The sequence below is a fragment of the Nelumbo lutea genome, chromosome 4, assembly GCF_056320005.1.
Source record: "Nelumbo lutea isolate HS-2025 chromosome 4, American lotus-T2T, whole genome shotgun sequence".
Lineage (NCBI taxonomy): Eukaryota > Viridiplantae > Streptophyta > Magnoliopsida > Proteales > Nelumbonaceae > Nelumbo > Nelumbo lutea.
This window is the reverse complement of record NC_142687.1, coordinates 19,878,082-19,892,784: the sequence shown is the minus strand read 5'-3', so window position 1 is coordinate 19,892,784 and position 14,703 is coordinate 19,878,082. Positions and strand designations below refer to the sequence as shown.

Here is a 14,703-nt window from a genome sequence, read left to right as displayed (position 1 = left end):
TGCGCAATCTGGATGCTCCTAGTTGTAGGATAGCTTGAATGCCTGTCGCCAAGTAGGTCGCTCACACTATAAAGAAAGGGATGTATCAAAGAACCCAGGGTGGCCAACTTGGTGAGGTCGCTCCGATGCTTAAGTCAGTAATAGTATATGTGGGATGAGAATTTGAGAACAAGGAGAGCTAGAATGCACTAAATCACGCATACCTGGGTCCTAGGGGGGTTGATGCCCTTGTATAATTGAGCTGCTGGGGGTCTCACGAAATGACTCTGGAATCCTCGGCCCGCGTAGATGAGATCCGTTTCTGCTTTAGAAGGAGAGTAATGTACCGGTCAATGAAGTCTATCGTTATTGTCCAATCCGGGCGGGGAGAGGATAAGGCCCGCCGTTACGCAGCATGATCTCAGGAGATTCGGAGTCCGCTGAGAAGCTTCTAGAATTGATTACATGTCACTTTGATACTTGGGTGTCGAACTGGCTTTGGTGTCGAGGTGCCCAAACACCCGGGCTCCCGAACTGCTAACTAGGCTCCCCTCGCCGAGTTGTCATCCTGTTGGCAGGTCATGTCCACATGACCTTTACTTACAAGGTCGGGTCAAATCACCCCTCATCAATTGCCCCCCACTCCTCGTGCCAGGGGTCCTAACCCAGCGTGGGGAGTCCATGACGAGCCTAGGTGGATTTGGCACGATGTTTAGGTGGTACAAAGGGTGGACCTTAGGTTGGACCTATATGTCCATTTGGCTCGACCAGGAAATGACCTAGATCGTGTCTTAGGTATGCGTGGATGCCATGCCGGTTATAAACTCTACGGACGTCAAAACGCACGCTCAACTAATTTCAACCTTGGGTAGCATGCATCCAGTTTTCCTAGGAGCCATTGGATCATGTAGATCTCGATCGTTTATCCTTGGGTATGATGGCTATAAATAGGGGCTGAAAGGGCCCATTTTCTTCGCCATAAACCGTGTGTCTGAGCTCTTTGAGGTCACATTCAAGTCTTCCAACTTGGTGTCAGCTATCCTCGTGTCCGAGGTCGTCTTGTTCTCTTCGATTTTCTTTGGTGAGTTTGTCTTTCCTTGTTTTCAATTCCGTTATCCATCCCTTTAGTATGTCTAGCCTTAGCTTAGATAGTCTTTTAGATGGGAGCAGTGAGTCCATTGGGGCCGAGGTGGACACCTCGATACAGGCCGTAGAGTCTCATCCTGCCAAAGTGGGCACTTCAGCGTAGGATGTGAACTCCAACCCGTCCGAGGCGGACTCACATCGGCAAGAGCACGAGGCTTCTAGCAGGTTGGCCTCTACTTCGCATCGGGGTCGTTTGCTGGACAGCTTTGGCTCATCTTCAATAACAATCACACGTACCTTGTGCCAACAGGGTTGGAGCCTTTATATAGTTAAGTACTCGCGGGTCTTGTGGATTGGTTCCGTAATCTCCATCAAGATGGGATTTGTTTTCACTTTAACTGGGAGATAACGCTATCAATTGGTAAAGCTTATCAATTCCTCCCGAACTAGGCGGGGAGGAGATAAGGCTTGCCATTATGCGGCGTGATCCCGCAAGGTTCGGGGTCTGTTAGAGAGATTTTCGGGATTGTCACATAATGGTCTTGATCGGTATCCCCGAACTTATACTTTTTAGTTCCGAACTGGACTGAATGTCAAAGTGCCTTAGAGCCGAGGTGGTTTTGTTCCGAGGTGACCTTGTTCTGAGGCGACCTTGTCCCAAAGTGACCTTGTGCCAAGGTGGTTGGGTGTCCGAGCTCAACTGTTGCGAAATAGACATGTCAGGCTGAGCTATCATCTCTTAGTCAGGTCGCATCCATGTATCTCCTTTTTACTAGATTGGGCCAAATCACCCTTCATCACTAAACTATAAGAATAGTTTAAAAAATTTACCCTAATAAATAGTACGAGAAATGTTCTCGTTGTGTGATCAGGATATACTATTAGGTTGGTGTGAGGAAACGAGGAATGTTTGAACTCCATAGCTATACCGTCCATAAACCAAAAGCAATCTCATCAATTATCAAGGGCTTATTAATTATTAAGTGTTGCTTAAAAAGTCTAAAACTTTAAATCTTTCTTTCCCTTGTTGTAACTTTCAATATTCAATGATCACGCCGATGTGTACCATTCCATACCACAAAATAAATAAGTTTAGCTTGTCCAAGTCAATGAGGAGGATTGGGTCAACTTGGGATAATAAACACTAGAGACAGGTTCCCTTCACTTCAATTTTGGACGAATTGATTCAGTAAATTCTATTTATTTCATTAATAAAATTTCCAACATCTTATAATATACTTATATTTATATTATCAATTTAATATAATAAAATAACTGGCCAAAATCTACAAAAAATTGCTTTACCAAGAAAAATTCAAAATAAAACTGCACCCAACTATTTTTTAAATTTGGCTTAGTCGACGCGTCTGAAATGAAACCCAAGGTTGGTTGTTGGTAGAATTTCAGCAATATTTATTAAGAGCATTCCACGCGGAATAACAGGATTTGGGTAGCCATGGATAAATGGTTGGGATAAGTTGACAGGCGTTGAGATGGTGACCACTCGGTAATCGCCACTCGGTGCATGACTCACCCCGTCCCCGTTGCCCCGTTGGGACGACGCCATACTCTTATCTTAATTCACAGGTGTCTGAGGACTTGATGACTTGGTCTGGTCACAAGTCACGACCTATTCAATAAAGAATCGCATTTGCTCACAAACTTGAGCGGAATAAGGATCCAAATATCCAATTTCCGTACCCGATTTACATAATTTTAAAAGGGTATCGCATCGGCATCTTTCGGTTTGTTTTTTAATGAGATAGCACGTGTTTAGACAAAATCAACAGGGTTAAAGAGGAACATCAAGGCGCCTATCATGTTCCAGCGGAAAGTGGACGGCAATAATTGACCTGACTTGCCAGCCTGACCAGGTCAGCAGGACTTCTCGGTCCGGGCCCACATTAACCCAAGGACTAACCGGGCCGGATTTAGGGCATCTCGTACGGGTTCACTGTCCTGTCGTGACTCGTGAGCATGCCAGGAAAAACTATTGAATGACAATGAATGACCGACAGACTCGTTAAGCAGTCTTTAATTTGGGCGAGTTGCTGCCATTGACGCGGCGGGTCAGTACTTTGATTGAATGATTCATACGGTTAGCCATGGCCACCTGATGGGTTGACTCGGAACGATTCCCGATTCAATTTGTTTGGATAAACTACCACCCGTTTACCCATTAAGCGAAGGTTAAGGCGTTAAGCAACTTAAGCATTTCCCAATTCCCATAAAATAATAAAAAAATAAATAAGAAAAGAAAAAAGTGCAAAAAAAAAAAAAGAGAGAAAAGAAAAGGACAACTGGAGGCAAACGGTCTAATTTCTTTTGTCAAACGTGGGTTCAGTTGAATCAGTTCTATATTTCTTTTCTCAGCGGCTCAGCGCCTTCGGCTCTCTTTAGTCTCACCATCTATTTGATTTTGTTCGAAGAGGGAGAGAGTTTCTTCTCCCTCTCTCGGTCTTTCCTACCAGTTTCCAACCACGACTTTTCTTGACGAGTTTGCGTGTCTTCCCTCTTCGATTTCCATTTCAAAGCTCTCTGTTTGATAAGCTAAGCTGTTGTTCCTCCTTGATTCATCCAAGACTCCCCTTTGTTCATATTTCAGGTAATTCTTTTAGTTGATTTGATAGTAGTCTCCCTACGCTTCTTGATTTCTTTTCCTGTTTGAGGGTTTCGATTTTTCTGCTTATATTCTTCTTTTTAGATTGAGTATATGTTAATTTCTTGTGCTTTTCATGTATAGTACCTTTCTACCCCTTTCAGGGTTTTTCTTGCCAGAGAAAAGCTTTATTCTTTGATTTTGTATTTTGATTTCCTCTGCCACTGGTTTCAGTTTTGAACTCCCTCGTTTTGGAAATTTCAGGTGCTTCAAAGCTTAAACCAAAATAGAAAGGAAATTTCTCTTAATTCCGCCTATTGTTAGTTCTGGCCTTGATTCTTGTTAATTCTTTTATGTTTGTCAAACAGATTCCGCATCTTATCCTTGTACTTGATCCATTTATAGTTATCTTATTTATTTATTTTCCCTTCATTTTCTACATAATTCGATTTTTTAACTACTTAGATCATCTTGTTGTTCTTGTTTTGTGCATCGTATCCAGTATCCACCTAGATGTATTGTTCAATCATGCAACTAAGTTTGTGCTATTGAGTCACTTATAGTATCAATCATATCATGCGTTCATCTTGATTTTGTTTCCAGGTACTATTGTTGAATTTCTAGACGAATTCCATCTTTCATCAAGTCCCCGGCTGTGCTTTGTAGTCCTTCCTAGCTTGGAAAATGTTTGGATTTAGGAAAACACCCCCATCCGCGAATAAGGTTGCTAAGCATAGTTCCAATCCTTTCGATTCAGACTCTGAGACTGACGCCAAGCATACCCTTAAACCTTCAAGAAGAATCTCTTCTGAACCTTCTCTCGTGACTCCAAATTTCAATTCCAACCCTTTTGATGATGATGATGATGATGGAAGAGGTGCCTCCTCATCTTCGTATTCTGCCACTTCAGCAGCAAGAAACAAATACAAGAATGATTTCCGTGACTCAGGAGGATTAGAGAACCAGAGTGTGCAAGAACTAGAGCATTATGCTGCTTACAAGGCTGAGGAGACTACTAAGACAGTCAGCAATTGCCTCAAAATTGCCGAAGATATTAGAGATGATGCTACAAAAACTCTGGTTACCTTGCATCAGCAGGGTGAGCAAATCACAAGGACCCACATGCTTGCTGTAGATATTGATCAGGATCTCAGCCGGGTATGCAACTTATTCAAGTCTTCTTTATCTTTTGTAGGACAGAAAATGGAATAAATAAGAAGGATGAACTTATGGAAAAACAAGTAAAACCTTATCTGTATAGAAGCAATTCTCCGAACCAATATACTCTATTGTGGTTATACTAAAAGCTTTTATTTTCCTATATTAAATGCTTTTTGACCCTCATATTTAGGATTCCTAATGCAATAAGTTTTTACTTTAATAAGATTGGACATTATCATCATCACCCAAGCCTTATCCCAACTATATGGGGTCGGCTACGTGAACCCTGTATCACCATTCCGTTTCGTTTAATGCCATAACAATTGTTAAACATACATTTATTTAATTTTTGGAAGAATTTGGTATTTCCTTCATAATGATCATCCAAAATGCATAGCATGTGAGATCAGGCCCAAGGCCACTTTCAATCTCAATCAGAAAACAAAATACATGGAGCAATTTGGTTTTATATTTTACCTGTACCATTAGCTCATTATCCTTTTTCCCCTGCTCCCTTTTTCTTTTCATTATACGAGAATAGACTCCATGCAGAGTAAGAGTATAATTACCTTTCTTTTAGGTGGGACGGGGGTAACATTTGTCCAAATGAGAGAGAGAGAGAGAGAGAGAGAGAGAGAATTGAGAATATGCTAATCTATGAAAAAAAATCTGATTCGAAATCTTGCCTTTTCCATCAATAATTTTACTTGGCATTGATGTGAAATACAACCAATAGTCAACTCAAACTTTGGCCTTGTGAACAAGGCCTTGCACTTTTGATGCTTTGGCATCACTGACTTGTGCATTATATTAATATTTTAGCACACGTATAGAGGGAAATCTAAAGCATTGCTGACTTGTGCTTTCAGTTATAATGATGAATAGGTTTTCTTCTTGATTTCAGGGTGAGAAACTTCTCGGAAGTCTTGGAGGCATCTTCTCTAAAACTTGGAAGCCAAAAAAGACTCGTGAAATTGCAGGGCCAGTAGTAATAAAAGGTAAATATCATACAGACTCTTGATTGAGGGTTGGCCTTGGCTCAACAGTTGGGTTGTTCCATTGCAACTTAGGTGACCGGCAGGAGTAAGTTGGTCTGCTCTTTTTTATCATACTCTGCATTGGCAGGAGCGTTGTGAACTGGGCTGCTCTTTTTTATCATACAGGCTCTTGACTGTTGGTCCATATTAGTCATTCGTGTTCTTATTGGTTTATTTGTTGGGTTGTTTTGCAGATGATCCATCAAAAAAGAGGGGCAGCCACTTGGAGCAATTGGGAAAGTTGGGTTTGACACCTCCATCCAGGGGGAAGCCAAACTCTCGATCACCTCCTCCTGAACCCACAACTGCATTACAGAAAGTTGAGGTCTGTGTTGTGATGTGATTATTTGAATGAAAAAAAAAAAAAGATTTGCAGAATTATTTACTTGTCTGTTTGGGTTTTTCTGGGAACAGGTTGAGAAGGAAAAGCAAGATGATGCACTTTCAGATTTAAGTAACATTTTGGGTGAGCTGAAGGAAATGGCTGTTGACATGGGGTCTGAGATCGAAAGGTAAATTTTGTTGCTTTTATTATGATATCCACTATGGGCTTTGTCAAAACAGGGGTATTGTTGTGCTGTATCATGGTGCTAGCAATATGCGAGAACCAGATAAGCCAAAGCCATTGATAAATAAGAGTAGCATAAATCTCCAACAAAATCAGATACAAATTTTAGTTTGCTAGCAACTTGTTCTGACTATCTTGGTTCATTCAGAAGAACCATTTTTAGTACAGATCTTGTAAACTCTTTTCTTCCTAATTATAGAGTGGCTTAGCTGCACTTTTGGGTCAATGAAGAGTTTTATAATTATAATATGTCAATTTGAGTTTTCATAGGGTTTGTTTCTATAATCATCTTGTCTCATTTGTTTTACATGTTCACCTTTACAGGCAAAGTAAAGCTTTAGACCATGTTCATGATGATGTCGACGAACTAAATTCCCGGGTCAGAGGTGCAAATCAACGTGGGCGTCGTTTGCTTGGGAAATAGGCTCTCCAGGCTGCTGTCCCACCGGCACATTTACTTTAACTCCCCCTTTCACCTTCCTCAGCTTAAAAGGGACAGACACTTGGGTTTTCTTTTTTTTTTGTCTTCACACATCCTCATCTTATTCCTTGTTTCCCTCTTTTGTTTCTTTTTCCTATAAAGCCTTCTTGGCATACACTATACAGGCAGATATATGCTATAAAATTTGTTTTCTGCATTTGTTGTTTCTTATAGCTGCGCAAATTACACTTCTTACGTTTTTGGATTTCTCTACCCCTATTCTTCAAGTAGTGATTGATCATTCCCGTTTTTAATAAATGGTGCAAACGGCATATTTTACCCCCTCAAAATAATAATTCAAAAGTACCCATAATGGAATGGAAGTTCACAATAACCATTTAAGGCTGTTTGCTGATTCACTTGCTAAATTACTTATTGTGTTTTTTAAGCACTTATTGGAGTGAGATGTTTGGTGAGCTACTTTTTCTATTGAGTGCTCATATTAGCATAAATGACAATTTTAATCCTCATTTCACTCGTAGATATAAACAATGATTTTCACATATTATACTATACATTTCAATGAAAAATCACCACTTCACCACCATGTGGCTCAATAGGAACCTACATGGGCCCACACGTTGAGTGCCATGTGGACCAAAATAATAATAATAATAATAATAATAATAATTTTAATACATGTTCACTATGATTGTGATTACAATGAAGGTACCAAATTGGAATCACATAATCACCCATGGCGACACGTAGGCAAACGTGGATCTGCAATGAGCCCATAAATTGTCATGGACCCACGATGGGCTCAAGAACATCACGGACTTGTGATTAGGGGTGGCCACGAGCCAAGTTTCTCATGAGCTATTCGAGCTCGGCTTGGCTTGGTTTAAACCGAGCTTTGAGTCAAGCTCAAGTTTGATACATAGGCTCATTTGCTAATCGAGCCAAGCTCGAGCCCAATGAAGCTCGATTTGTGAGGCTCACGAGCCTAGTATAATAAATAAATAATTTTTTATTATATGCATGCATGCATACTAAACATATAAATATATAAATAAATATATATGTATATATAATAAATCATTTTTATTATATACATAATAATATTTTTTATATAATGTTTTTATTTTATGTAGGGAAAATTCCACCTAGTACTTTAGGCCGAGTGCCAATTTAGTACCCGAACTTTAAAATGCAACAATCTAGTACCCAAACTTTCATTTTGCGACAATCTAATACCTGACGTTAATTCACCGTTAAGTGTCATGGGAAAAGACATAAATGCCCCTTAAATTTCATCTAATTTTCTTTATCAAATGAATCCCAAAACTTGGTGCTTTCAAAATGAGCAATCAACGTACGCAACGATATCAAAATCGACGGACGGCTATAAGACTGCCTTTCACTGTATGCAAAGCTTGGCGGTTTTTCCTGCGGCCAGAAATGGATCAGGTGATCAACTGCGCACTGGTTTTAAAGAACCCCATCGATGTTAACTACTTGAAAGAACAAGTCAAGAGCTCCATCATGATACAACACCCAAGATTTTGCAGTTTGTTGGTGAGGGACAACCAGGGGAGGGAGCACTGGAGAAGAACAGAGGTGGAGATTGACAGGCACGTACTTGTTCCGGAACTCGGTGGCGAATTCTACGCTGGGGGTCTTCCTGAAGACGATGAGGAGATGGTGAACAGTTCCAGTCAATATGTCAAGGCTCCCCATCTTGATCATGGCGTTCCCAAAATCGGAAAAGAAAGCTGCAGAGTTGGTGTTGTAAGCTCTAACTTGAGCGTCAGTGGAGCCACCACTGAAGAGCTCTTGGTCTGAGTGCAGCAGACCCTTGTTGTTCAACAGGTTGGTGAAATAAGCATTATCGAGCGTTCTATCAGTTGTGTTGTCAAGATTGTGGAAGAAGTCAGCACCTTCCTTACCACAGGTGGATTTTAGGAATCCATGAAATGTGGAGTCTATAATGGCGTCGTTGTCGATACGATTTCTTAAGGTGAAGCACTTGGCTAGACCAACTGAATGAGCTCCTTCAAAAACAAAAAGAAGACAAAAGTTAAGCAGATCAATAAACATGTAGTTAGAAACAGCGCCATTAATTCTGGTTCTGGAGCTCTAGCTACCTGATAGAGCAACGAACTCAGTTTCAGTAAACCCCTTGTCTGTAAAGTTTTTTATGAGGGTACTGAGATCCGAGTCAAAAAAACGGGAGGCCACCAATGTCAGCCAGAGCAAAATTTGCAGTTGTTGAATCTCTTCTCCTTAACTGCATTGTCCATGAAGTGCCACCCAACTGGGATAATTATATTGCAAAGAAAACAAAGTGTCAAAATCTATACTAAAGAAAACCGCCAAACATTGCTATAAATTAAAAGATATTCGAATAATTTCTATGGTGAAATGAAACTTTAATTACAGCTTTTGCTTACAGTAATGACGGCGTCGGGAGCAGCTACTGCTAGAATGTCTGCACAAGAAACATTTCCGGGGCACTCAGTAGTTTCTAGTTTAGTTTTAATGGCGTCGATCACTTCAAATCCTTTCATGGAGTTATTGTTGGGAACAGCGGTCTTCTTCCTTTGGAAGCCAGTAGTGGAATTGTCATCCAAAAGAAAAGATGCATCACAGCCCTGTTCAATACAAAGAGTATTGTTTTATTTTCTTGAGAAAGAAGTTTCAAGGGTAATTTTGGCATTTTTAAAAGTCTTAAATTGTATATGTGATATACATAACTGACGGTCCATTAAGGGTAGGTACTAAATTGCCACAAAATGAAAGTTCAGGTACTAGATTGTCACATTTTAAAGTTCAGGTACTAAATTGGCACTCAGCCTAAAGTATAGGGTATTGGGAATTTTCCATTTTATGTATAATAAATATTTTTATAATTCTTATATTTTTGTATGTAAAATAAATACTTTTTATATGTATATTTTTTATTTTTTATATGTATAATATTAAGAAATTTTTATAATTTTTATTTTTTAGAAAAAACTTGGCTTATAGTCGAGCTCAAGCCGAGCCGAGCTCGAACTTGTGGGCTTTGAATTGAGTCGAGCTCGAGCTCGAGCCTAAGACTATTTCAGCGATCCTAGCTTGAATAGCCAAGTATTCGGCTCGGCTCGGCTCGAAACCACCCATACCTACGATACACTTAAGAATCATTGTGTGTCTACAACAAGCCAAAACTATTCGTGATGAAACAACTAGGTGATGACAGAACAAGTAGGCCAACACGTTAGATTAGCTCTGACATCACCCACGCCATATTAACAGAGGAGACCCGCAAAAGGAACTAGCACACGTGCACTAGGAGAATCCTTGGACGAAAGTAAACTTCGTCCTAGAAAGGTCTTGTATGACATGTTGCAAACCCCCAGCAACGCCCTCCTGATAACCAATATCAAATTGAAGATTCCCGTTCCAAATAAGAGTCAAATACCTTTTGGCTCCTTCTCTCAAAGGCCTCGAGATCTCCCCTTATCAAAACGAGCATAGACAACAACAACAACAACAACAACAACAATAATAATAATAATGTTATATAATAATAATAATACTAAGAAATAATAAATAATATTGATAAATAACAATAACAAAAAAGTAATAATAATAAATAACAATAATAATAGTAAAAATAAAAAACAACAAATATTGAATAGTACTTCCAAAAAGTATTTTCAAGGAGTAGTTTCCATAAAATGCTTCCAGAAAGTACTTTTAAGGTGTTGTTTTCATAAAATACTTCCAATAAGTACTATCAATGAACAATTTTCACAAAATACTTCTAGAAAGTACTTTCAATGAGCATTTTTCACAAAATACTTTCAAAAAGTACTTTCAAGGAGCAACTTTCACAAAATACTTCCAAAAAGTACTTTTAAGGAGAATTTAACATCACCAATATGCAATGAGAACTTAAATAATAAAATAGGACAAAATTTATTATACATATTAATAATAAAATAATAAATGAAAATTTTGATTATTCAAAAAGAAAATACAAAAAAAATCCCCAATATGCAATGATGAGTTGAAAAATAAAATACGATAAAATTTATTATAGATATTAATAATAAATCAATAAATGAAAATTCGGGTTATTCAAAAAAGTTTAAAAAAGCATCACCATTAAATTTAACAAATAAAAATACAATGAGAATTTAACAAATATTCATATAAAAATTCATGAAAAAATGTAATCACAAATCAAGAAAACATGCAAATATTTAATTAATTATTAATCACAACAAAATATAAAAAACATTACAAATATTCATATAAAAATAAAAATGCAATCACAAATCAAGAAAATGCAAAAATTTAACTAATTATTAATCACAACAAAATATAAAAAAACATCACAGATGTTCATATAAAAACCGAGATAAAATGCAATCACAAATCAAAAAAATGCAAACATTTAACTAATTATTCATGAAAAACTTCAAGAAAAAAAATTTAGTAACCACATTTCAACGTATTAATTTTTGCATGATCTTTAATAAAAAATGCCCAAGAAATCCTACTTATCCATAGGAATCATCACACGAACAATGCACAAAAAACCCAACATAAATATTTGGGATTTCTAATCTATGAAAATTTGATAAAATCGATCCAGCCAAATATTCATAGAAAAACAACATCAAACATGGAGGGGGTTCGTTTGGGAAAATTAACTTTGTTCGTTGGTGTCTATACGATGGGTCATCATCGTTAAACTCACCCAAAACATATCTGAGAACACAAAAAGAGGAGTTTCAAGCATTAAAAAAAAAAATCTAGAAAACTATTTCAAATAAAAGAAATGCATAAAACGATGGACAATAGCAAAATGACCTAATCGCCAGTTGTTTTCTTTGCACCATCGGTCGTTGTTGGTCACCAAGGTGTTTCATGTGCTGCCCCTGCGTCTCTTGTGTTTGAATGGAAGAAAGAGGGAAGAAAACCCTCACCGGGGTTTCTTATTTGAATAATATTTTGTTATTTATAATATTTAGTTATTGAAAATTTTAAATAATATTTTTTATTTTAAATTTTTATTATTTGAATAATATTTAAATTGAATAAATCATAAAATTATAATTTATATAGTATAAAATTTCGTTATGAATTTCATAAAAGTATAAAATTATTAATAATATAAATATTATTAAATCATGATATTTTTGTGTATTTAATAAATATTTTAAAGTTATTAAATAAATTTATTATAAAATTTAAATAATTCTTAAATTTTTAATTCAAACTTTATTTTGATTGATATGGATGAAAAGTGGGGGAGAGGATAAATAAGAATTATATATAATTTAGGAGAAAGTGGGGGTAGTGGTGCCACTTGGCTAGATTATATTAGATTTTGGTAGAGGGAGATTTTAGGAATAGTTTTAGGAAAGAGGGGTGAGATAGGCATGATGAGGTGTTATTATGAAAGAGGGAGAAGGGAGTGATGAGATGGTTTCATGAGGGAGTAAGAAAGGTTAAAATGAGAGGGGTTAAGAGTTCTCTGTTGGGGTAATGGAGAAAGCTCAAGCAATGATGTGGCATCATTCTACTTTATTATATATATTAATCAAAACGCGTGTGATGTATGAGTTTTTTTTTTAATCGAGTTGCAAATTAGAAGTAATGGGATTTTAAAGAGCCCTAGATACTTATAAACACCTTACCACAAAACTTCATCACAAACATCCCCATTTAACCCTTCATCACACTACGATTTTAATTTGGGCTATCTCATTAACCAAGATATTCATTTCTTAAATGCCCTTGACCATACCATTTATGGACCAATCAAACCTCATTGTCAGCACCTAATTTTTATTCAATTTGCTGTTGAAACTCCAATTTACCTCGAACACCCGATTAGACTGTTTCAATCCTTCCATAGTACCTAAAAATCCCCAAACACCATCACCATACTTTTGACCTCCTAAAAATCTCCTCCATTTATTCTTAAATCAAACCAAGATTCCCTTTCGAACCTTTTTGTTATCCTAAAGCACCCACAACCCAAATCTCCATGATCCTAACATCTTTGAATTAATTAGACCATACAATTGAACCCTAGACACACCAAAAACATTTACCCATAAATTTTCAACCTAAAATTCACCCATTTGCCATATCATCGAACAAATATTCCATTTTAGATGCTCTCATTAACCCAAATTTTCATGATTGTGGCCCTCCAAAATCAACCAAATGTTTCTGTTGTACAAGAGAAAAGGAGAGAGAAAAGGAGAGACGAGAGGACTGAGAGCCCAAAAGAATACTACAGGCTTGCAGTATGTTATTATTTATACTAGGGAAACCGTACAACTTAAAATAAGAAAGAAATTATAAAAGTACCCCTGCGGTACCATACATATATAAAATAACATCTGTTAACACTCCCCCTCAAGTTGGAGCATAGATATCAATCATGCCCAACTTGTCACAAAGATCATGATGTCTTGAGTGGTGTAGTCCTTCTGTAAAAATGTCTGCAAGTTGGTTCTCAGAACTGACATAGGGAGTACACACTTCACCTATGATGACTTTCTCTCTAATAAAATGTTTGTCGACTTCGATGTGTTTTGCTCTATCATGTAGATTAGCAGTAATGTTTGTGGCTGCATTGTTATCACATAATAGGGTCATAGGCTTGTCCACTGGGAAACCCAACTCACCCAACAAATTCTTTATCCACATACTTTCAGCCATTCTGTGAGCCATTGCACGATATTTAGCTTCGGCACTGGATCTAACCACTACACTTTGCTTTTTATTTCTCCAGGTAACAACAGATTCTTTATCCACATACTTTCAGCCACTCTATGAGCCATTGCACGATATTTATCTTCAGCGCTAGATCTAGCTACCACACTTTGCTTTTTACTTCTCCAGGTAATAAGGTTTCCTCCTATAAAGGTGCAATAGCCACTATTAGACTTTCTGTCATTTTGAGATTCAGCACAATCTGCATCAGTATACACTTTAACTTTCAAATGCCCGTATCTTTGAAATAACAAGCCAGCACCAGGAAACCTTTTAAGATATCGAAAGATTCTTTCTGCTGCTTCAAGATGAGTGGACCTAGGTTTGCATGGGATATACCAAAGTATATCTAGAATAATCATCAATAAGGGTAATAAAATACTTTTAACCACCCTCAGATGGTAAAGTAACAGGGCCCCACACATCAGAATGAACAATGTAAAAATGGAAATTTAGATTTACTATTTTTTGAAGAAAACGAGTTCTACAATGTTTACTCAATTGACATGTTTGACAAGAGAAATCTGAAACGGACACTGACTTAAATAGTTCTGGAAACAACTTTTAAAGACTCAAAAGACAAATGACCAAGGCGACAATGCCATAAATAAACTTAACTCTTATAGGACTACTCATAGACTCTGTAACATGAAGACCATACTTATTCTCCAGCATGTAAAGTCCATTAACCATACATCCTCCCCGAGGCCAGATCCTGGATCACACAGTAAGAAGGGAAAAAGGTCACTGGACAGTTTAACGAATTAGTAACACTACTAACAACAGTTTTTTTTTTTTTGTGGACTGAAGGTCTGAAGGTAGTCGGTACCTTCTATAATAACTCTTTGAGGCTATGTTCCTTTTTTTTGGTGTTGTTTTTAAATATGAAATCATGAGTGGTGAAGATTCTACTACATCTGGAATTTCCTCAATGCTAAATGGAATGAGTGGGGGTGTAGACCTATCCTTTCCCATGGTTGTTGTCCCTCTTAATGGTTTAAATTATTTAGAGTGGTCAAGAGGGATCAAGTTGTACATCACTGCAAGGGGGAAGATAGGTTATATT

General features: G+C 37.5%; 1 protein-coding gene and 1 pseudogene across 2 annotated transcripts; one reads left to right on the top strand and one right to left on the bottom strand.

Annotated features, from left to right (window-relative positions):
• The first annotated feature begins 3,377 nt into the window (after nt 1–3,377).
• LOC148854429 (SNAP25 homologous protein SNAP33-like) lies at nt 3,378–7,068 on the top strand. The gene is made up of 6 exons (XM_088983085.1): nt 3,378–3,670; nt 4,268–4,822; nt 5,730–5,823; nt 6,057–6,187; nt 6,277–6,374; nt 6,755–7,068. Exons 2-6 carry the CDS (start codon nt 4,349–4,351, stop codon nt 6,852–6,854), a joined length of 897 nt encoding a protein of 298 aa, XP_088839211.1. The 5' UTR covers nt 3,378–3,670; nt 4,268–4,348; the 3' UTR covers nt 6,855–7,068.
• Nucleotides 7,069–8,203: 1,135 nt separating this feature from the next.
• LOC148854428 (cationic peroxidase 1-like) lies at nt 8,204–12,766 on the bottom strand (annotated as a pseudogene). The gene is made up of 4 exons (XR_016112972.1): nt 12,731–12,766; nt 9,305–9,505; nt 8,999–9,168; nt 8,204–8,905 (listed from the first exon to the last, which is right to left on the bottom strand). The product of XR_016112972.1 is annotated as a cationic peroxidase 1-like (transcript).
• Nucleotides 12,767–14,703: the final 1,937 nt, after the last annotated feature.

Coding starts and splice junctions, on each gene's coding strand:
- LOC148854429 (XM_088983085.1), top strand. CDS start 4,349: ATGTTTGGATTTAGGAAAACACCCCCATCCGCGAATAAGGTTGCTAAG. Junction 4,823..5,729: donor TTGATCAGGATCTCAGCCGG/GTATGCAACTTA, acceptor TCTTGATTTCAG/GGTGAGAAACTTCTCGGAAG. Junction 6,188..6,276: donor CTGCATTACAGAAAGTTGAG/GTCTGTGTTGTG, acceptor TTCTGGGAACAG/GTTGAGAAGGAAAAGCAAGA.